At 43.2% G+C, this 23261-nt stretch overlaps 1 protein-coding gene across 15 annotated transcripts in view; it reads left to right on the plus strand.

The window, feature by feature from the left end:
• The window catches only part of ABI2 (abl interactor 2), a 102884-nt gene extending 83367 nt beyond the window's left edge, over positions 1–19517 (plus strand). For 14 of the 15 annotated variants that reach the window (XM_084643881.1, XM_084643882.1, XM_084643879.1 and 11 more), the window contains 3 exons: positions 6532–6618; positions 6952–7125; positions 19044–19517. In XM_084643881.1, coding sequence (XP_084500007.1) covers positions 6532–6618; positions 6952–7125; positions 19044–19219 — 437 coding nt within the window. In that variant the 3' untranslated portion in view covers positions 19220–19517. The remainder of the gene's footprint in view (positions 1–6531; positions 6619–6951; positions 7126–19043) is intronic. The other variant, XM_084643875.1, reaches the window with a different exon arrangement.
• The last annotated feature ends 3744 nt before the right edge of the window (positions 19518–23261 follow it).

Consider the following 23261-nt stretch of genomic DNA (forward strand, 5'->3'; position numbering starts at 1 on the left):
CATCTAGGGTCTAGACATGGCAGGTAGGAGGAGCTCTGCGACAGGAGTCAAGCTTCATATATGCTGGTGTTAGTCTAACTGGTGACCCTTCTCTAAAAGTAGGTGGTTTAATTCTTATCTGCTCAATTTTGAGACTTAACAAGAAGTGACATGTCCTGTATCTGAGTAGGAAAGTGCTGACCATTCATATAACCAGACCTCTTGCCCACATTTCTGATTAGAGAGGAAGGTGCTGTAACAATAATGGAGATGGGAAGATGTTTGGCTTCAGAACAGATTTTCCTTTATACAGAAGATGCAGAGAGATTCAGTAGGAATGTTTGAAGATTATTGATCTTCAAATTTCTTATACTTAAGCTAGATACGTGCAAGTGGTGCAGTGATGCTATTCTGCAGTTTTAAATGGTACACGTAACTTGGAATTATGGTCAGATTCCAGCATCTGGCCTCGGGGATTTGATCAAACTCAAACATATCATTTTATCTCCAGTTGCTAGCTAGCCTCCAAGAGGACGAGATGGTGGGTGGGGGAGTGAAAACGCATGACTTAATTATACTAGCTATTTGAGTTATAGTATTTGTAATGTACATTTATACGCATGTTGAAAGGTGAAAAAAGATAGGAGAAGGTAAAGGAAATAGTGTCAGATACAACTAAAAAGAAATGCCGTCTGAAGTAAAGAGGATTTTCAGTATATCCAGAGTGTTCTTGACCACTGTTCTGTATTTCTGTTTTTAATGAAACCTCCTTTGGAAGTTACCACTACTATATTGTAAAAGATGCCAGATATTCTGTAAATAAGTTATGTAACCATAATTCAGTCTGCTTACCCGAGAAGAAAGTAATGATTAAAAGGATTATTCACTTGAACTATAAATCACAAAGAAAATACTTCCATGGCAGGGACACTTGGCACAGCATAAATAAGTAGCTGCAGGAGAAGACGTTTTCTAAATCAATGTCCAGGCAGAATGTGGAATCTTAGTTGTATTCAGGGGGGTATTAAGGAAGGATCTGTGTATCTGGACTCCCAGGAAGGGAAGGGGCGCCTTTGGACTCGCCAAGTTAGAATCCATGAGTGGGGCATATGACAAGTGGTGGCTGTGGTTTCCCTTTGTAGAAGGAGGAAGCATTGGCAAGATGGGGGACCATAGCTGCTGCTTAGCCCTACTGTAGGGTGGGAGAAAGAACAGATCTTAAAGTTTGGGGAGACCAGTGGAGGGAGGAGAAGGAGGAGAGGATTTTTGGGGTGGGGAAGTGAAGGAAAGGCCTTTGGAGATTATTCAGTATAGAAGAAACGGGGATGTCAGAGCAGGTTCATCCCATTTCATGTGTGGCATTTTTTTTTCAAGGAAGCCAGTACTGTTTTTTTTCCTCTCACATTGTGTGGATTTTGTGCAGGGGATATTGATGCATTCCCCCCCCCCCTCCCCCAGTGTATTTTTTATATGCTTTCGGCATGAATTTTTTTCTGGATAGCACTACTAAGGCTGTTTAACTTTTATGCTGCAGTGGTGAGGCTGTTTTTGGAAGGCTGTGGGGATGTAAGCATGTCTGTGTTTTATATAAATATGTCTAACACTGGGTTCTGAAGAGCTACTACCAATTGCAAATTACTGACTGAGGATAAAGAGGATTTATGACTCTCCTTCATTGTGGGAAAGAAGGAGAATTGAGTAAAAGATGGCACCTGCATACAATCATTTCGCTCATCACAGAAATGCAACTGCTTCTGGGATGCAACAAGAATGCTTAGTAATACTCAGTAATATTGCCCAGCAGTTATATTTAGTGAAGTATACCGTGTCCAAATGCAACTAAAGGGGGGAATTCAGATAGAACAAAATTACCTGAGTTAGAGAATGTACAGAACGCTGGTGTTAACATCCCTAGTCTTTTCATAGATTCCAAGGTCAGACAGGATCAGTGTGATTGTCACAGTTCAGGGAAATTGCACCTGTATTCCCCCTCTATGTCCAGTGAGGGCACCCACTCTAGACGCCAGGCTCCTCAGAAGACTGTATATGCCTGCCGATAAGCCTACCAGAGAACACCCCAACTCCAGCAAGGAATCTGGCAGTTGATGAGTTCTTCAGACATCTCAAAGGGATTTTTTTCTGTGGGCACAAGTTCAAAATAGCTGTTAGCTCAGAACAAGCCCCCAGTCCCCCATGTATCTCTGAGTCACTCCTTTGTACAGTTTGGGTCTTTGATCTGCAGAGACCCTGAATAAGTAATCAGCCAGATAATGGTTCTGTCCTCAGGGCGAAGTTTCAGAAGGTTGGATCTTTGCATAACCAGAGGTGGTGAGAACTCCACTTAACTTTGTTTGTCTGGTGCATTGTTGAAAATAGTCCTCTGAAGCACATAACACTTCCCAAGGTATACACTAACCACATCTTCCCCTAGAGAAGTGACATACAATCCCACAATAATACATACACTTTGCATTTTTAATACAGCAAACTCCTAAAATACTTAAACTTCATTGAATTAATTTTAATTTAATTCAGTAAGGTTTGTCCCGGATATAGCAGGAAATTGCCACATTTATCACAGTTTTCAGAGTAGCAGCCGTGTTAGTCTGTATCCGCAAAAAGAAAAGGAGTACACCTTAGAGACTAACAAATTTATTTGAGCATAAGCTTTCGTGAGCTACAGCTCATTTCATCGGATGCATCCGATGAAGTGAGCTGTAGCTCACGAAAGCTTATGCTCATATAAATTTGTTAGTCTGTAAGGTGCCACAAGATCCTTATCTAGCACAATGATCATCTAGTCTGATATCCTGTATAACACAGGCCATAGAACTTCCCCACAATAATTCCTGGAGCATATCTTTTTAGAAAAACCTCTAATCTTGATTTTAAAAATGGTTAGTGATGGAGGATCCACTGTGACCTGGGTAAATTGTTCCAGTGATTAATTACCCTCACTGAAAAATGTACACCTTATTTTCAGTCTGAATTTTTCTAGCTTCAAGCCATTAGATCATGTTGTACCTTTCTCTGCTAGAGTGAGGAGTCCGCTATTAAATATTTGTTCCCCATTTGGTACTTTGACTCTAATCAAGTCACCCCTTAGATGAGATGAGCTCTTTGAGTCTGTCACTATAAGGCAGAAAGAAAAGGAGTACTTGTGGTACCTTAGAGACTAACAAATTTATTTGAGCATAAGCTTTCGTGAGCTACAGCTCACTTCATCAGATGCATTTGTTAGTCTTTTTCTTTCTGCGGCTACAGACTAACACGGCTTCTACTCTGAAACCTGTCACTATAAGGCAGGTTTTCTAATCCGTTAATCATTCTCATGGCTCATCCCTGAACCCATTGCAAGATTCTTCTTGAATTGTGATCACGAGAACAGAGGTCGCACCAGATCCATAGTAAATTAACCTCTCTACTCCTACTCGTGATACCCCTGTTTATGCATCCCAGGATCACATTAGCCCTTTTGGTCACAGCATCGTACTGGGAGCTTATGTTCAGCTGATTATCCACTTTGACCCCCAAATCTTTTTCAGAGTTATTTCTTCCTAGGAGAGAGCCCCCCATCCTGTAAGTATGGCCTACTTTGTTCCTAGATGTGTACATTTACATTTAACTGTACTAAAATGCATATTGTTTGCTTGCATCCAGTTTACCACACAATCCAGATTGTTCTGTATTAATGATCTGTCCTCTTCAATATTTTAACTCCTCCCTCCCCAGTTTGCGTGTCATCTGCAAACTTTATCAATGATGATTTTATGTTTTCTTCCAGGTAACTGATTAAAAAAGTTAAGTAGTGTAGGGTCAAAAACAGATTCCTGTAGGACCCCAATAGAAACAGGCCTGCTCAATGATTATTGCCCATTTACAATTACATTTTGAGACCTATCAGTTAGCCAAGCTTTTAATCCATTTAATATGTGCCCTGTTAATTTTATATTCATTCTAGTTTTTAATAAAAATAGGCATGGGTACCAAGTCAAACATCTTACCAAAGGGTACGTGTATTACATCAACACTATTGTCTTTATCAATCAAAAACTTGTAATCTCATTAAAAACATTGTTAGTTTGGTAGGATCTGTTTTTCATAAACTCATGGTGTTTGGCATTAAGTGATTGCTTTCCTTTAAGTCTTTATTAGTTGAGTTCCTTATCAGTGACTCCATTATCTTGCCTTGAATCGATATCAGACCGACAGACCTATAATTACCTAGGTCATCCCATTTACCCTTTTAAAATACTGGCATAACGTTAGCTTTCTTTCAGTCTTCTGGAACTAGCCCAGTGTTCCAAGGCTTATTGAAAATCAGCATTTAATGGTTCAGCACGCTCCTTGGCCAGCTCTCTTAAAACTCTTGGGTGCAAGTTATCTGGGTGTGCTGATTTAAAAATATGTAACTTTAGTAGTTGCTGTTTAACATTCTTCTGAGATACTAGTGGAATGAACAGTGTTGTTATGATTAGACTACATCATCTGATTTTTTTCAAAGAAAGATTTATTGAAAATTTGGCTGCCTTTTGTGAAGTATGATTGATGATTCTATCATTTTTATGTGGTAGTGGACTAATACCATTGTTAGGATACTTTTTGTTCCTAATATACTTAAAACACTTACTCCTTATTGGCCACAGATTTCTCCTTGTGTCCCTTTGGTTCCCTTATCAAATTTATACAACTCCTAGCTTCTGATCCATATTTGTTACTATCAACTTTCTTCTGTTGTTCTCTCCCTCTATTTTTATAGCTGCCTTCGCTTCTCCCCTAAACCAGGTTGGTTTTTTAACCAATATGGTCATCTTTCTTGATCGTGGCTTTTTGGGCATCTACTAAAGTGTTCTTAAATGTCTCCCAGTTAGTATTCACATTTTTTTCTGATTAAATTCTTCCTCCTGGCTGATTTGGCTCATGATTGTTTTCAGCTTTCTGGCTCTTCTTAAAGGACCAAGTATATATTTTCCTGATTTAGAGTTTATTCTGTTCGGACATTATAAATGTGATCAAGTCATGATAACTTGTACCTAAGGTATCATTAAAGAGTTGCTGATCACAGAAACAAAAATTGTCTATCAAGACTAATCTTATGAAGTACAACAGGATCTCTACTGATCACAAATAGCCAAGGCCTCTGTTTGATATCTCCACTAAAAGATATTGTCTGATTATCCATAGCAACCCTTTCAAAATATTAACTAACCCATTTTAAATACTAGTTGCAAAAAAAAAAAAAAAAAAAGTGTAGACATTCTACATTAGAGTAATGCCAAGTTTCTTTACAAAATAAAATGAAAAATTCTCTTAATACCATCCTACTTTTAAAACACCACTGTTTTGCACAGGTCATACATATACTCAGATATTTAGCCCTTTATTTTAATGAGAACTCTGTATTTACTTTTTAAAGGAAGTTAATGAGGGTGATTGAGAAATAATCTTAAATAATTAAATACATTTTTCCTCTGCCTTCAAACAAAACCATTTAAATTGTTCTCCCCCACCCCCTCTCAAATTTATATTTCCTGGACAGTTAATTCTCTTGAGGGAATTTTAAAGTGAGGCTCTTAGACCCCTGAAAATAAAAGTTTATAAGAGAAGTACTGAAAGTTCCTTCATCTTCCACGTGTGTGCAGTTTCTCCAGGGTTTTCTCTCTTATTCACACCTAACACAAGTGAATTGCATGTTTCCTGAGGTCATTTGGGGTGTATCTAGATAAATCCCTTCTGGAGCTTGGGGTGAAGGTGAAACGGGGGCGGGATGGGGGAGGAGCTGGGGCTAGAGGCATGGCTGGCCTGGGCACAGAGAGGGAATGAGGGCGGAGCCAGGCTTGGGGCTATGTGTGGCTGGGTGGCAGTCCCTTCCTGCCCCCCATCTGGGCTGCCGCAGGCCCCACTGTGCCCCTCCCTCATTCCTCCGTGCCCCTCTAGAGGGGGTGCGGCCCACAGTTTGGGGATCATTGCGTTAGAGAGACAGACTGGGTGTAGTAATGTGTTTTATTGGACCAACTTCGGTTGGTCAAAGAGACAAGCTTTCAAGCTTATGTAGAGATCTTCAGCTCTCTAAGCTTGAAAGCTTGTCTTTCACCAAGAAAACTTGGTCCTCACATACTTTGTCACTCTAATATCCTCAGACCAGCATGGTTACGTGAACACTGTCAACAAATCAATATTATGTTGTTGATCAAAAAGGAAAAGCTCTCTTGTATTTTGTTAGAGCTGTTCATAAAGTTTTATATTCTACTCCAATAAAAATAGAGTTTAAGAGAAGAAAGTATCTTCATGGTAGTTCGATGAAACAAGTTCTTAAACTGAGTTTTTGGTGTTATGATAAGGAGCTGGTGTGGGAATTTTCAGATAGAGAGAACTAAAACTTGCTGCAAGTGATATTTATATTTCTTAAAGCTCTTTCTTTTGGATGTCATCCTTTTTGTCACACTTCCTTTGGCAGCTTGCTGTAGTGCCCTAATGATGGATATGCCTACTTTCCTGTTTGTCGCGGTTTTATTTCTAATTTATTTGTCTTTTTTTACTCCTTTGCTGCAGTATCCCTTGCTCCTCCTCCTCCTTCCATCCTACAGGTAACTCCACAGTTACCACTGATGGGATTTGTGGCCAGAGTTCAAGAAAATAGTAAGTTTGCTTCTTCCTTGTGCTATGATAGGGCATTGGGTATGGCCTTTGTTTCATGTGTGGAAAAACCTTAGCTGTACGTAGCTAGAATTCTGCTTTTTAATATTTTTCTTTGTTTGGTGAATTTCAAATAAAACAGGAAAAAAACAAACAAGATGAAAAATATTTGTCAAGGGAATCTGATCCTTTCGCCTCCCCATCTTAGTGTTCCTAAATTCTAGCGGTAGGTCCCCATGAAACTAGCTAGGAAGCTCTTGACTAGAGACCACTACTTTTAATCTGCTACCGTAGTTCTCGAGGGTGTTTCATGCTGATCTTGCTGCTTATTTTTAGTTTCAGATACTCCCCCTCCTCCTCCACCTGTAGATGAGCCAGTCTTTGATGAGTCCCCGCCTCCACCCCCACCCCCAGAAGATTATGAAGAGGAGGAGGCAGCTGTGGTGGAGTACAGTGATCCTTATGCTGAAGAGGACCCTCCATGGGCACCAAGGACCTATTTAGAAAAGGGTAGGGTTAAAGAGAGAGAGAGAGAGAGATGGTGGTATCGTCAGTTCTGCAGTCTTTTGCTAAAACCCCTAACTTCAGAATTTACCTTTGTTAAATGAGAATCTTTCAATAGGTCTGTTGGTTGTTTGGATAATTAAGCTTTTATATCATTAATCTGCAATTCCTAAAGAAGTCACTTTGTCACCTTCCCGTCAGTCCATATAGTTTGTGATTCTAGAGATTTGCTCTGGGTGCAGAATTGATCCCTTCAGTTGAATCACAATGTTTTTTTTTATTCAAACGAATTCTCTAGGATGCCACTGTGTGTCTAGTAATATGAGTCGTTGCTATGTAGGACAGGTTTCTTGCACATTGCTTCATTAACACAGTACTGGATATTAAGAGTATGCTACTATGTGGTATCCCATCTGATTTCTCCCCTCTTCCCATTGTACTGGAGATGGTGCCTATAAAGTACATTCTGCAAGGTTACCAGGAACATAGGACAGGGAATGGACTTCCTGGGCCATTAAGTCCAGTCCCCTGCTTTCATGGGCAACCCATCATATAATCCTGTTCATAAATTTATCAACCTCATTCTTAAAACTAGGTTTAGGTTGCCCATCCCCACTACTCCCATTGGAAGGCTTTTCCAGAGAGTCGCTTCACATAGTTAGAAACCTTCTTCTAATTTGCAGCCTGAATTTATTCATGGCCAATTATATTTATTTGTTTTTGTTACCAACATAGTCCTCTAGCTTAAATAGCTTTTCTTCCTCATTCCTGCCACTTGATGTGTTTGTGCTTGAGTCACAGTAATGATGCTATACTTAAGACTGCAGTTGGCTTTCTATTATAACTCCAGTTTTAATCTCTCCTTGATCTCTTAAAAAAAGAGACCTGTCTGAAATTTTGCATGTTACTTTGAGAGAGACATGTTTAGGAAAAGTTTCAGTTTTAAGCAAAATATGTTTGAGAAGTGAGACTTTGGAAGGCAAGTACCAGGCAAGCTCCTTGTGCCCCATAGCTGGCATTAGCCTTATACCCAGACTTAGAAGTCTGTCCAGATCAAGACCTTTCAAGCTATGCTGGCTTTGTCAGAGAGGTCACCTTCCTTGAGGTAGTTTCTGTATTTTCCCTCAAGCAGTATGCAACCCCCACTCTTCTCAGGACTGCTGGATTTCGTGAACCTTTAGAAAGCAGTACCCCTCTCTCAGCAACAGATGTTCAGACATGAGGTTGTAAAAGGGCTGCCTGGTGCCAGCCACACCAGTTCATTCCATTCTGTGGTTAGCTGTGTGTGTAGGAACTTTCTCTTGATGGCTGCAGGGATTTATGGGGATTTTATCCAAATCTCCCCTAAGGGTGGTTAGATGGTAGTAAAGTTAGTAAGTGTTAGACAGCTTGTGGCAGTTGCACACTTGGTTTTTGTCTGCACCATGGACATTGGTATTGGCTGGCCAGACCTCCAGAGACAAGGGCAGATTTTAGTAGTCTGTGCACATTCTACTTGTTGGCTTTGTCTGCAGGATCCAGCTAAGTGTGAAAAAGCTTAGCTCTTTCCTCTCCGACACTTTTGGGAAGATATCTGTTCCCACGGTTCCTCGTGCAGTGTGTGGCACTGCTGTGGTGACAGCACTGACCTGGCCTTACATTCGAATGTCCACGTTAAGTGATTTTGGCATGCTGATGACACACATCAGAAAGGTAATGGTGACTTTCAAAAGCTTATCTCTCTGCCAAACTTAAATGGGAATTCATGGGGCAAAAAAGAGGCCATTCCCTGCCCCCAGTGTTTTGTCCTTGCCAGAGTTTGAAGGCCTCCTGAAAGCGATGAAGTTAGAGCTGCTCACAAAAATAGTTTTAAGAATCTCAGAATGAAAAGTGAGTGTGTGCGCGCGTGTGTGTGTAAAGCTTAAATTCCATCTTGACCGGGTACCTTTTTGGGGAATTAGTTACACTAAATTTCTTTCACAGGCTAAAAACATGGTTAATATAGAGTAGGGTAATGTCACCACAGTGCACAGAAAAATGAAAATTTCTGTGTTACTGCCACTGAAAACTTTTTGTTGAGAAATCCTGGTTCCAGTTGCGAAGCAGGGCAGTGTGCCTATAAATAAAGAATGATATAAAATGTAGCACAGTAAGACTTTCCAACTGTGGGTAGTGAATGTTCGACACTCCAACAACATTCACGCTTAGGGTTGCCAACTTTCTACTCGCACAAAACGGAACACCCTGGCCCCGCCCCCTACCTCACTCCTCTGAGGTCCAACCGCTGCCCTGCCCCTTCTCAGAGGCCTCACCTACCCCCCCCCCCGTTCATTTCATCCCAATTTCACTCACTCATTTTTACTGGGCTGGGGCAGGGGGTTGGGGTGCGAGGTGTGTGTGTGAGGGCTGTGGCTGGGGGTGCAGGCTCTTGGGTGGGGCTGGGTGATGGGGATGATGAGATTAGGGTGCAGGAAGGTGCTGTGGGCTGGGACTGAGGGGTTCGGAGTGCAGGAGGGGGATCAGGGCTGAGGCAGGGGGTTGAGGGGCTCAGGGGTGCAGGCTCCGGCCAGCACTTACCTCAAACCGCTCCCGGAAGCAGCAGCATGTCCTCTCTCCGGTTCCTATGCAGAGGTACGGCCAGGCAGCTCTGCATGCTGCTCTGTCTGCAGGCTCTGACCCCGCAGCTCCCATTGGTCACGGTTCCTGGCCAATGGGAGCTGCAGATCTGATGCTTGCAGCAGGGGGCAGCGCACTGAGCCCCCTGGCTTTCTCCGATGCATTGGAGCCAGTGGGGGGACATGCTGCTGCTTCTGGGAGTCACGCAGAGCCACGGCAGGCAGGGAGCCTGCCTTGTTGCGCTGTGCTGCTGACAGGACTTTTAATGGCCTGGTCAGCAATGCGCACTGGAGCCCCCAGAGTCTCTTTTTGACCGGGTGTTCTGGTCAAAAACCGGACGCCTGGCAACCCTAGTCACACTGCACCAAGAGAGAAAATTCATCCATGCAAGAAAAGTACTTTATTTTTATTTATTTAAAAAAAAATTGAAAGTAGCTGGGGAAGAAATGAAGATTGTGAAGAAGCAACCTCTGCCAGTCCCAGCAGACTCCAAAACTGCTGTCTTTTCCTACCTAACTGCCATAAGTGTGTGGTTCACGAAACACCCAGACTTCACTGGCAGGCTGAAACAACTTGTCAGACAAAATGTCTGACTTGCAGGATATTTGCATGCATTGCTACACTTAGTGACCTTTCCATGGATCTGATTGACATCGTTCTATCGATGCACACAGACTCTTTTGTTTGATAAACATTGCTTCAGCTTATTTGTGTCAAGGAGGCTTATTTCCATGAGGGAGGGCAGGAAAAAAAGCCACTGACACAAAGCATGACTGTCACAGTGGAGTGTCTGGAATGGGCATGCCGATTACTGACCTTGGTGCACCTGACACGGAGTGATCAGCTTTTTCTGGGAGGTTAAATCTCTCCATTGCACTTCCTTCTGTGAGAATAGGTGGCATGTTTTCTTCAGACTAGGACCAGGACAGGTCACTTCTGTAAATCTTTACCCTTGTTGATCAGATTAATTGTTCACAAACATTTGCTTCTTGCTTTGTACCCTGGGTAGTATTGAGGGCACTCAGCATTCGCTCTGCTTTTGTTGCTTGCGGACACTGCTTACTCTGCGAGGCATTTTCTGTTGGGTGAAGCTTACTGCACTGTTAGCGTGTTCATAAGAAACAGTAAGTCCCAAATATTTCATGAGGAGAACTTTCCACATGTGAGACTTCTCACTCTTTTGGCTGTTGTTGTATTTCCTAACTCCAAATACACTTGTAGAGAGCAATCTTCACTCAAGTTCTGGTAGCCTTGTCACCTGGACCTCAGGAAAACTTTGTTGGTCTTTAATCGAATAAAGGAGAATGCCACTGTTTGTTGTGTTACTAATGCAGGGTTTTAAAGAAGTGTGACATAGTTGCTAGTTAGAGTAGGACGTAAGGTTCAAAGCTGGTGGGCCAGCTGATGTTGAAGTGCAGTTTATGGACACAAACTGCTGTGCATTATATCTGCTTAGCCTTTGAGCAAAGACTGTTTTGTTTTTTTTCCCTCTGATTACTCCCGTTAGCTGTTGTGGCTGTTCAGTACTATGGGAAAGTGAACTAGATTCTGTTCTGCCTCAGCAGAATTAATTGCATTCCGGTTGGAGGGCAAATATTTGCCCTCAGTTCCATTTGGGCAACCCCATTGTGTTCAGCCTGGTTGGCCAGGTTTAATTGGAGGCACTCACTGAATCTTTTTGCGATGGATAAACCCAAATAACTTTCATATCTCAGGGTGAATTTGCAGTGCCAACTCTTAGGGGAGGAAAAACGTCTTATGTATGAATTGAGCAAATTTCGATAGGAAAGTCAGAACCCTAATGAACATGACTCCCCATGAAGCCATTTTAGTCATTTTATTTTGGGAAATTTGGGCATGAAGTAGTTAAATATTTTAGAAGGTGAACGGTTCTTGGATGAAGGACTGATATCCTCAGATTAAAGGAACCATGTAGGTAGGACTAGACCAGGGGTCGGCAACCTATGGCACGCGAGCTGATTTTTAATGGCACACTGCTGCCTGCCGGGTCCCAGCCACCGGATCCAGGCCAGGACCCCAGCAGGCAGCAGCTTGCCATTAAAAAATCCTGCCCGCCCTGGCCCGCTCTTCTCCACCCCCCTCCCACGGGGGCAGGGTGAAGAAGCTTGGTCCTGCTGGCTGCTGCTGCAGGGCAGGCAAGCTCCCCCTCCCTCACCTCTTCCCCCAGCGTGGTGGGTTCCTGCCCCTCCTCTCCCTCCCTGCCGCCGATCAGCTGATCGCCCTTGCATGGGACGGGGAGAAGTGGAGCCACAGCGCGCGTGTGCTGCTCCGGGGAGGAGGCGGAGGAGAGGTGGGGACGGGGCCTTGGGGAAGGGGGGTGGAATGGCTTCATGGAGCAAGACCCCAGCCCTCTGTCCTGACCCCTGCACCCCCCTCACACCACCCCCAGCCCTGACTCCAGCCCCCCCATATACCCAGACCCCCCCCACTCCATGCCCTGACTCTTGCACACCCCACATTCCCACCCTCATCCTGAGCACCAAACGGGAGCTCCTGCACCCTCCACAGATTCCCTTCTGCACTCCTTGCACCAACTGAGAGCTGCCCAGGTAAGCACTCCACACCCAAATCTCCTGCCCCAACCCTGAGTCCCCTCCCTCATTCTAGCTCCTGGCCAGACCCTACATCCCAACCCCTAGCCTGCTCCTTCACCCCCAGCCCTGTGCTCAGTGCATTCCCACCCTCAGCTCAGTGCAGGGAGAGAGGAAGAGAATGGACTAGAACCAGGGAGAAGATAGGTACCCACTCTATGTGGGCAGGGCTGGGATCCCAGACCGGCAGCGGGCTGAGCGGGGCCGATAGCCGGAACCCTGGCTGGCAGAAGCCGGCGGACGGAACCCCAAACTGGCAGCGGGCTGAGCCGCTCAGGAGTCCCGGCTGCTGGCCCCACTCAGCCTGCTGCCAGTCTAGGGTTCTGGCTGCTGGCCCCTTCCCAGCCAGGGTCCCGGCCACAGGCCCCGCTCAGCCCACTGCCGGCCTAGGTGAACGGAACCCCAGGCCGGCAGCGGGCTGAGCAGACCGGTAGCATAAGATCAGCCTTTTAAATTAATTTTAAATGAAGCTTCTTAAACATTTTGAAAACCTTGTTTACTTTAAATACGACAATAGTTTAGTTATATAAGATAGACTTATAGAGAGAGACCTTCTAAAAAATGTTAACATGTAGCATTGGCACGCGAAACCTTAAATTAAAGTGAATAAATGGAGACTCGGCACAGCACTTCTGAAAGGTTGCCGACCCCTGGACTAGATAGACAAAGGCTAAAGAAGTCAAGTGGGTAAACCTATGATGGCGGGAAGATGACTATACATCAGCCTTCAGAGTGACTCTTCCAAATCTCTTCTGAAAGGTAATGTCAGGATTATGCACATTCCCATATGGAACAAGGTAAAGGGGGAACTGCTGGTTTGTAAATGATTTCCATTGTGACAGGAATTTCTGATTCTTCCCTCCTCCCACCCCATTAGCTTTTGCAGAAACCCAAGGCAGGTTCCTTTTGCTTCACAATGGCAGTACCTAGGCGAGTCCTCTAGCACTTATTCTCAGATGCCACGGTAGGGGTAGGGGTGGAGTTTCGTTCTGATCTGATCAAGGATCTTTTCGGGGATTCCTAACCCCCTCTTCCCACAGAATGATTTTGTTGGGCAAGTTTTTACAGAGTTACAACAACCTTTACACAGTATCCTCAGTCTGTGAATGGAGTATGAGGGGTTAAGGGAGGAGAATTGGAGACTCTATAACTGACTCTTCTAGCTCTGAATGACCGGTGTGGGGGAGATTGAGTTTTGAAGCCTACCTAGTTTTGAACAGACAAATATGTAAAAGGTGGCTCCGGTTCGTTAGTAAAGGAAGTTTGGTGCTCTTTGGAAAGAGGAGATCTGAGAGAAAATCAATAGTGCAAATTCCTTGTGGGTTGAGGCTGTAGATGAGATGGTCATAGGAGTATGTTTTAAACCACTGAACCAGCCAAAATAACTAAGCTCTGAAATGACTGTAAAGGTGTATCTGATATGGAGAGTTGAGGAGTGCCCAAAGGGGCAAAAAATTGGTAATGTCCACCAATTATCTGCTAAAGGAGTACCAAATATTGTTATATAAAAGTCCCACAGAAAACGCAGGATTCCAACCTCAAACCTATCCATATATTACCTGATTGTCTGATGAGGAAATATAATGCAGCCAGTCCTCTTCTCCTGGCCCACCCACACTGCTGAAAGGAATTATATCGTTCTGCTGTGTCTCCCCCCTCAAGCTTTAACGGCCAGAATTGTACCCTTACCAGCACAGCGGGGCCCAGTAACCTCACTAGGCCTCAGGTGATGGCTGTTACCTAATAAGTTCAGGACAGCCCTTCACCTGCCAGCACGTGTACCCAGGTTTTAGGCTAAGCAGCCCATCAGACATCAGCATGCTTCACATGGCAGTCTTGGATGTACAGTCTTAGCTTCTTGGGGCAGGGCGGAGAAAGCAGTTGAGTGCTGAAATGAAAAATGTGAGTGGTCACACAGCAAAGTCATACAGTCAGCATTCAGTAGACACAGTGGTCTGTTTCTTGTGTTTTGAGCGATTTCTGGTTCCAATGGTGGTCCCCATTTTAAGTACAGGAAATGTGTCTCAAACCAGTAGAATCTTTCAAAATGGTATAAATGTTAAGTGCAACCCCTGCACTATTCATAAAGCGAGCTTTCTACCTGTGAAATAAACCCCACAAACCAAACTCCCCAGAAATGAGTAACCATTCTGTTTAGCTAGGGAGTTTTTCTCCCACTTTACTAAGGGAAAGGGAAGTCTTGATTCATCATTATTTCAGCCCTTCAGTACCTAATAGTTCCTTTCACATGAAAAACTTCTACTTGTCATAATTGTGTTCTCATTCCCCTGCTTCTTGCTTGGAGGCTTTGGGAACAAGTGGGGAATCTGGAGTTTGGGATGTGTGAAATGCTTATAAGGAGTAATGCATGTGTACCTTGGATTGCAGTCAGTGGAGGAAAAGAGGCTGAGGTTGGATTTTGGGGGTCTGGTAACAAAAGCGTCCTCGATCAAATTGTTTAAAACTTTTACAGTTCTTCACCTAAAGCTACTGATATCTCATTAAGTGTATAAGAGGTGCCATAGAAGTGGTTTTGTCATGTATCAGCAGTTTTCATGCTATAATGCGCCAGATCCTGTTGAAGAATTACTGTGGATCATACCAATGTGTTGTACTACATATTTATTAGAGGATATACATAATATATATGAAGTTTATTCCATTAAAATTTTGTTTTAAACATGTTAACATTCATGGGCCATAACAGATGTCTAAATTTTTAATGGTACAGTTACTGCATTAACAAGACACCAGTGTTTTATCTATCCTTTATATCTTGTGTTGATAAAAAAAGAATAATCTTGACACTACAAAATGTAGCATTAGCTGTTTTTTGGGGGGGAAAACTGTATTCATACTGAAAGTGTCTCTGTCCAGAAGAAAATACTTTAAATTTGAAACAAGAATGCTTCTCAAGAGACAAGATCCTGCTTCAGTCCCCATCTCTGACTTTTATGGGCCTGTGAATGAGAACATCTGAAAGCAGCAAGGTAATTGTAAATGTTCCAGCAGGCAATAAGTGTGCTGATTTCAGATTCACAAGGTAAATGATGTTGGGGGAGGAAGGGATTTATATTGGATCTATAAAATAGAAGAGGATGGGGGGTGGGAAATGAACTCCCTGGTGTTAGTGCAGGGTCCCTGCCAAAATCTAATTCATATCCTGTCTCTTGGCACCAAATGACTAAGGGATTGTGTTAAGAAACAAACAAAAGAACTTGACGAAATGAAAATAACAAGGGAAATTGAGGTTCTTCCAATGTATGATGAGCAAACAGCTAAACAATAGCTCAGTGGGATAAGAGAAACTCAAGGAGATCTTGAAGGCAAGGGTGGATACCACTGTGAATATGAATAATTTGGTCGCTGTACAAAAACAACCTCTAGATATTTTACTACATTTTACTGGATTTGGGAGAGGAGGGAAGTGCTTGAAATTCCTTTTCTAACATGTCAGGGCAAACGAGCTCTAAAGCCAAAGTTCTACCTTGAAGGGGACTTTCATACTAGAGGAACTTATGCATTTATCTTGCTGTGAACGAACAAAGCTTTATCTGCTGCAAAATAATTATTTCCATGGCAATGGCTTGTGCTCTTATAAACAGGATTGTCTGTGCTACATGATCAAGAGAAGAAAAAACTGTTTTTTTTTTTTGACAGACAAGGTGGACATTCAGTTATCCCCAACAAATTAGCAGTGACAATGCCAAAGATTTTGTGTAGCTTTTTTGTATGTCTAACCTTTAACTTGATAGGAAAGAACTTCTGAGAGACCAAGTGACTGTAGCAGAATTTGAGGATGTAGAAGTAGGAAAGCTGTTGGGAAGTGCGATGGATATAGGCTGTGGCTGCTCTAAAGTGTGTGGTTCTGCTCTGAAAAGTGACTAGAAATGGCACCTTGGGGTTCTGTGTCTAATAGTGCACAGCAACACTATACAGTAGTTTGGGGTAGGAAGTGGATACCAGATCCAGTTTAAACCGCTTGGTGCAGTTATTCTGGGGTTGTTAAATTTGAGCAGGGCACCGTATGATTTTAATGACCATTGGCAGTCAGAACTTCAGTTTTTTCTCTTCCAAAAGGCCATCCTGTGAGCACCACAGTGCCTCACCTAATCCCCAGGATGGGGCCCATGCTAAGGAAGATTCTTAACCAAACAAAGCAGATGGTAGGAATAGATATTTAGAGGGGAGAAATCTTCTTCCATGCCATGTAGGAAGGGAATCTGGTCTTACCCTCGCATTTCACTTCCAGAATTCCAGGGTCTGGGAGCAAATCTTGGATAGGTTTGTGGTCAGTTTGTTATAATCCATCAGAAGATTTCTGTCAAACCAAATATAGTTGTTTAAAAACTATGCAAAAATCATCAGCTAGAAAAACCAGCTTATTACAACCCAGTGGATAACTGTATTTTTAATCTTTGCATTGAAATGTGTTCAGCTACACCTGAAAATAAGACCTGCCTAAGTCTTGTTGGAGGGAAGGTTGCCACCTGTTGAATCCCTGATACTGCTACTTCAGCATCTGGAGCTCTCACTGAAATGCTGGCCCTGACTCCGTATAATTTAGGAACTCTGCCCAGATCACAGCTTGAAGTGGTTTGACTGCAGACAGAAGGATTAAGCGTTCTTTGAGAATGAGGAAAAGGTCCCAGTGCGAAAGTAATTCACAGAAGGAACAGATTACAAGGAGAGATCTATAATGCAGATTTAATTTTTTCTTTATATAAAAAAAGTCATTTTATAAGAGACTCAAGCAGCCAGACTTGCATTATTTCCTCATGGAATGATGAGGAAATGTACGTTAGTAAACTAGAAACGCTGAATATTTTCCAAATTATCAGAAGGGAATGGTGCAAACTGGCACATGAGAAAGTAGGGAATCAGAAAGTACCATCTAAACAGATCATAGTATCATAGAATATCAGGGTTGGAAGGGACCTTAGGAGGTCATCTAGTCCAACCCCCTGCTCAAAGCAGGACCAATCCCCAATTAAATCATCCAATTAAATGGGTTATTGGTTCTCAGTTAAGACATTTTTCTCTTAAACTTAAACTTGTTCTCCTGACTATTAGATAGGGCAGGAACATTTTTGTTAAGAGAAAAACACCTTAAAATTAGGATCAACAGATTTGCCAGGAGCTTTAATGTATTTTTAAATAGGAATTTGGGAGGATTGTATCACACAAACCAGAATATCCTGATTAAATAAAAATGGTTTTCAATGCTAAATTTCCAAGATCAAAAACAAATACAATAAACATTTATTCATTTCACCATTCATGTTTTATTCCCTTAGAATGGTACATCAAAAACTGGTAAGAATGCATTAATTTACAAATAGAGGAATGTAAAGAAGAGCCTATAATGCATGCTTTTTTAATGCACTTTGTACAAATGAAATAATTGTACAGGTCAATATTGAACACATTAACACTCTTTACAAGGTAGCTATTTTGACTCTCATTGGACTGTGGTTATGAATTCTGCTGGTCATCCTGAAAAAGCCAGTGCCGATAGCAAACATTTGTCCTGAACTTCTCTGTGACTTCCTTCAATGAAAAGCTTCATCTTCTGTTTGCAAAATCATCATGAATTTTGCAGTACTTCAGGACACTTGACTCCTGAACTCATGCTGTTCATTATTTCTCCCTGGATTTTAGTCAGATAACTTCTGTTAATTCGCTAGCATAAAGAATCAGGATATCTGTGCAACATGCATTTTGTTTCAAGGCCAGTGCCAGGTGTGCCAGTGGCATCTGCTTGAAGTGATGATTGATGCAATTTGCTAAAGCAGTATTCAGATTTTGGCCTGGATAACTTGCTTTCTGGTGCTCATTGTCATAGGAATTAGAGATGGAAAAAATCTATTGGGTCACCCTCTCTCTTTCCAATACAGGAAAGTCCCTTGCTTAATATTTCCCAATGGTTTGACCAGAGTGATTTGGCTTCCATCACTTCCCTAAGAAAACTATTCCACAGCTTAATCTTTCAACAAGTTTTTCTAATATCTAGCCTACGTTTTCCTTTAAAGGGTCATCTGATTAAGATTTACTTCAGCAGACCCCCCACGCTTTGGATAATTTATCCTGGCACTCTGAGTCCCAGAGCTGGGGCTGCACATGTGCATTCACAGACTGTGGGATATTTGGGACTGAGGTTCCATGGAAACCCAGAGCTCCTACTTCCCCTAAGTTCTTTTCCTACTACAGTTGAGAATTGCTCCCGGAATCATTTCCCCTTCCTGACTCCATTACAGTGCTCTTTGTTCCTTTTCCCAGCCTGTGTTTGGACAGGTAATTAGTTTGCATTTTACTGATCTATAAAAATTGGCATTAGTAGCTTTGCATCGTGTCTGCACCAGTGTGGAGCCAAACCAAACTTTATCTAATTCTACTGTGTTTATCCATAGTGTGATGGATCTGGAAGATCAGCATTCAAGAAAGCATTGAGTTTTTATATAAATGATGAGAACAGGCAGACTTTAATCAATAAGGATTAGAAAAGAAGCCCAGCATCAGTTGGGAAGTTTGGAAGGGATTTGGGGCGGAGCAAATTCCGGGATACCTCAGACGAGTGGGTGAAGTAGAGTTTTGGCAGGTTGCTTTAAACACAAGAGTGCGACACACTGTGGCCGTTGTAGTTGCATTTTCTCCTTCTCCCACTAGTACCTTCCCTTATTCAATGTTTATTTTTTCTCTCTCTCCTCCCTTTCCTAGTCGTGGCGATTTATGACTACACAAAAGACAAGGAGGACGAGCTCTCATTTCAGGAAGGTGCCATCATTTACGTCATTAAGAAGAACGATGATGGGTGGTATGAGGGTGTCATGAATGGAGTGACGGGGCTCTTCCCAGGGAACTATGTGGAATCCATCATGCACTACTCTGAGTGAAGACCACAGGGTGCAGAGCTGCACCTTGCTCCACAGGAACTGTCAGGGCACCTCAGCTCTCCACCAGCCCCTAGGGGCCCACCCAAGTGAACTGAATGAAGGATAATTGTAACACAACCACTCTTGTTTTTTGCTTTTCTCATTATACAATAGCGATTTGAGTTGTTTGAACAAATGGCTCTTCCAGCTGCCAGCAGTGGCTGTACGTGACGTTGACTAAGCCGACCCGTTCGGATGTAGGTAGTGGAGATGTAACGAACTTGTGGAGTAGCTGATATTTGACTAAAATTCAGACTGATTCAAGCGTGATCTGGGATCTTTCTCAGGAATACTGTATGGCCCTGTGATATTACCTCTGGCACCGGACATCCTGGATGCCAGTGCAAAAGGGTTAATGTAACTGGCTAGTGGAAATCCCTCACTTTTTCTACACTCACATGCAGCTGGAAGGACACGTGTGTGCTATCTAATATTTGGATTCCTACACAAAGCAGTTCCTGTATCTGACTTCCAGAGGGTTCGTTACATCTTTAACATAAACAGTTCTGCAACTGCACGTGTAGACTGATGTGGGGGCTCACAGAGCTGGCTTGGGTTCACTTACCTTTCAGTTTAGATAATTAAGATGGATGCAGCCCAGAAGACCTCACCATGGTGTAATCTTAGTCTTTTGACTGCCCCACGTTAGATCTGTGTTATGCACTGGTGTAGAAAGTGATCCCCATTGGCATAAGCTCCCAGCCTGCTGGGGCGGAGGGGTTAAGCTGAACACAAGTGCATTTTGTGGTGAGGGGGAAGTTAAGTTTATAGGTTCCTTGGGCGTCTGAGGCTAACTCTAGGAGTTAAGGTTTGAATCTATTTGTGCGTCCTTGCACGAGACAGATAATTCATCCTAAATGTCAGTATTATGCACAGTGTAATTTTTAAAAAACCCAATCAGGTCTGGTAAATTGGCTCTTTTGTACTTTGGTTCCAGATCTGAGTATATGCTGTGACCGCCCTGTGCAGAGGCAGGACAAAGAGCAGTTGTCGTCTTCAGGTCTATTACCAAAATCTCCTCTCAGTGGAAGTAAAAAGGGTGGCCACAGGTGTTGGTTTTCCATGGAAAGCTATGCACAAACTGGTCATTATTTTAGCTCTTTTCCCTGCCCCTCCCAGTGTTTATAAAATAGTAAATACCTTTCATAGCTATACCTAGCCAGGTGTGAATCACACACACACTGTAAAGGTTTCACGTACACTTGTAGGTTGCTTTTTAATACGGTCTCAGATGAAAATGCCAACACTTGAGTTGGCTTCACAGATCAGTGTAAAGAACTGTGAATGGTCATCTGTGCCAGTTTAGGAAGAACTTCAAAGAAAAGAGGAATGTTAACGTAATTCATTAACACAGCAAACTGATTGACCTGCTGTTGTAGTCCACCTTCTAGAGGAGGGCAGCCCATGTACATTTCATCCAATCTCCCGTAATAGGGAGGTACCGAGCAAGGTTTCTTCCTGAACTATTTTCATTTGAGCCAAGGTGAAATTCCAGCCAGTACCAACAGTACCTTACTCAAGTCTAGATAATGCTGCAGCTGTCTGCTAAGGCATGTGTGTACAATGGAATATTGCAGGGAGAGTAGTGGAGATAACTAACTGGAGGCTGGTTTTCCTTCCTTCCTTAGTAAAAATGTGTACAGTCAAGCCAGTCTCATAACACAGTAGCTTGTACAATATCTTGCCAGAGATGTGCATTTCGAGCAAGCGGGGACACTTGGGCTAGATGGGACCTTTGCTAAACTGATGCGTCAATCTGAGGGGGCAGAAAAGGGAAAGGAATGGACAACTTGTGCCATTCCTCCTTATACTCTGGATATGAAGTCTCCTTGGAGCTTTTCTGCCTCCCAGTACTCATTCTTAGGTGGCACTGGAGCCTAAATGCTGTCATGTCCTTGTCAGGAAGCTTCTCCACTCAATTACCCCTTCTAGCTGTGTGCTGCAAAAATAGTTCCACCGAGCAGCACGTTTCAAGCCCTGCCACACTGCAGTCTGCCAGGGCTCATCTCATTGCTGCCCTTCTGGAAGGTGGCAATTGCTTGATGAATGCTTGAATTAGGTGACACTGACTCCCCCCAAAAAAATCCCTTTTGGGTTTTTTTGTCTCCTAGTAGCAAAATGGCTGAAAACAGACATTGCCCAGTGTCTTTGTAGGAGTGTCTGGGTGAGACAAAGCTAGGCAGTTACCCTACACCACACTTAGGCTACTGTTAGTTTCTAAGGCTTGGCTACACAGGAAGTTATTATGAAATGAGGTAGGATGTGAATTTAAAGTACAAGAGCTATTCTGGGCCATTTTGTCATGTAGACGAGTCCCAAGGGCATGTCTGCACTGCAAGTACTGGGGGAACCCACCTGCTCACAACATGGCTAAAGCACAGCTGCATTGTGTAGTGTAAAGGGGGACCCCAGAGTGCTCGCTGGGATGGGCACATGGTTAGGGTCCCACCTACTCTACAGACCAGATGTGCTTTTTCCTGAGTCATCGACATCGATTTGTAAGTGGTGCCCTGATCTGGATATGCTTGTGCTACAGACTGGGCACAGAATCAATATTCCTTAAACGAGCTGTTTCCATTGGAAAGATGTCTGGTGTGGTGAGCTCACAAAGCAGAGGATTTGTAGAGTCCAGCGGGTCCTGAGCCCTCGCCAGCAGACAAGCTGGGCTTGTGTTTTGTTTGTTCCCTGCTGACAACATGACACTTATGAGGTAGTTCATCCTGCACAGCTGCTGTGGGGGGAGTTTCTGGGTCACCTCCTGCTGGTTTGATGCTTTTTTATGCAGTACTAATGTTGTAAAAAACACTTGTTGGGTTTTATGCATATTTTTTATTTTGTACAGTTTTGAATTCTGTAGATTGTCCAGGGATGATGCTATGTAATGAGCATAGACCAGGCCCAAAGTAATCGGATTTTGTATGTACTGTTACATAGACTGCATGCTATTAATGTCAGTGAGGGTTGTGTTTCCAGTTCTATCATTTGTAATCCCTCCCCCGCATTTCATTTTCCCCTTTTATTTAAATAGTTACTTCAAAAAGGGGTGGGGGCTTGGGCAATAGGCTATTCAAATAGAGGCAGAACTTCTTTGCATGGAGTCCTGTCAAAGCTGAAATGAAGGTGTTAAGAATTACAAGCTGCTGGTCATTCAGTGTTTTTCTCTCTGTAGGGGGGGGTGGGTGGGTGGGTAGGAGAAAAGGACACAGCAGAATAGTCCAAAGCAAGCCTTAGGCTCAAAATACTAATTCTCTATCCCTCTCTCCCCACAATCCACTGCTTTTTTCAATCCACAAAAAGTAGGGGGGAGAGCTAGTCCACCATAGCCTCTGGAGCTCCTGTTAGAGGGTTAGTTGGGATGGGAATAGCCCTTGCTGAAGAAATGGTGCTGTGCAAGTATTTCAAAAATGTTACTTTATTAAGAAGTTTTGGTTTCCTGGAAAAGAACGAAATACGTCCTGGTCCTAGCACAAAGCTACACTACAAAGGGGGGTATGGTACCTGTATTACAGCCAGCCGGGGGAGGGTGCTGGCTTTGAGTCCTGTTTCTGTCACTGATGCTCACAGAGGGGGAGTGTACAAGAAATTCAGCAACTGGTTCCCAAGTCCTCAGATACGACTGTCTATAAGTTGTGCTTCTCCATGCACTGCCCTAAGGGGCCTGCTGTTCAGAGGCAGGCGTACAAAAGAGCTAGTTTGTGGTGGAAGCTTTGCTGTTGTCTCAGTAAAGCACTATAGGGGAGATAATTCCCTGTGATATTTCACAATGTCATTTTCAGGGACTGGGGGCGGAGGAGCGATTTGGTACCAGGTGCCACTGCACATTTAGGAGAATTACAAAGTATGAATCTTCACCAGCAGGAGATTACAACTACTCCAAACCAACCCCCCCCTTGGGCAGTGGAAAGAGCAAATGATTTAGGAGGTTCAAGTTGCTAGTGGACCCAGTGGAGGTCTCCAAGCAGTTGAAGAATGGAGTGGGTTAGAAGGCTAGTATTTCTAGGTG

Source organism: Lepidochelys olivacea (assembly GCF_965140295.1).
Source record: "Lepidochelys olivacea isolate rLepOli2 genome assembly, chromosome: 11".
In the NCBI taxonomy this organism is placed as follows: Eukaryota; Metazoa; Chordata; order Testudines; family Cheloniidae; genus Lepidochelys; species Lepidochelys olivacea.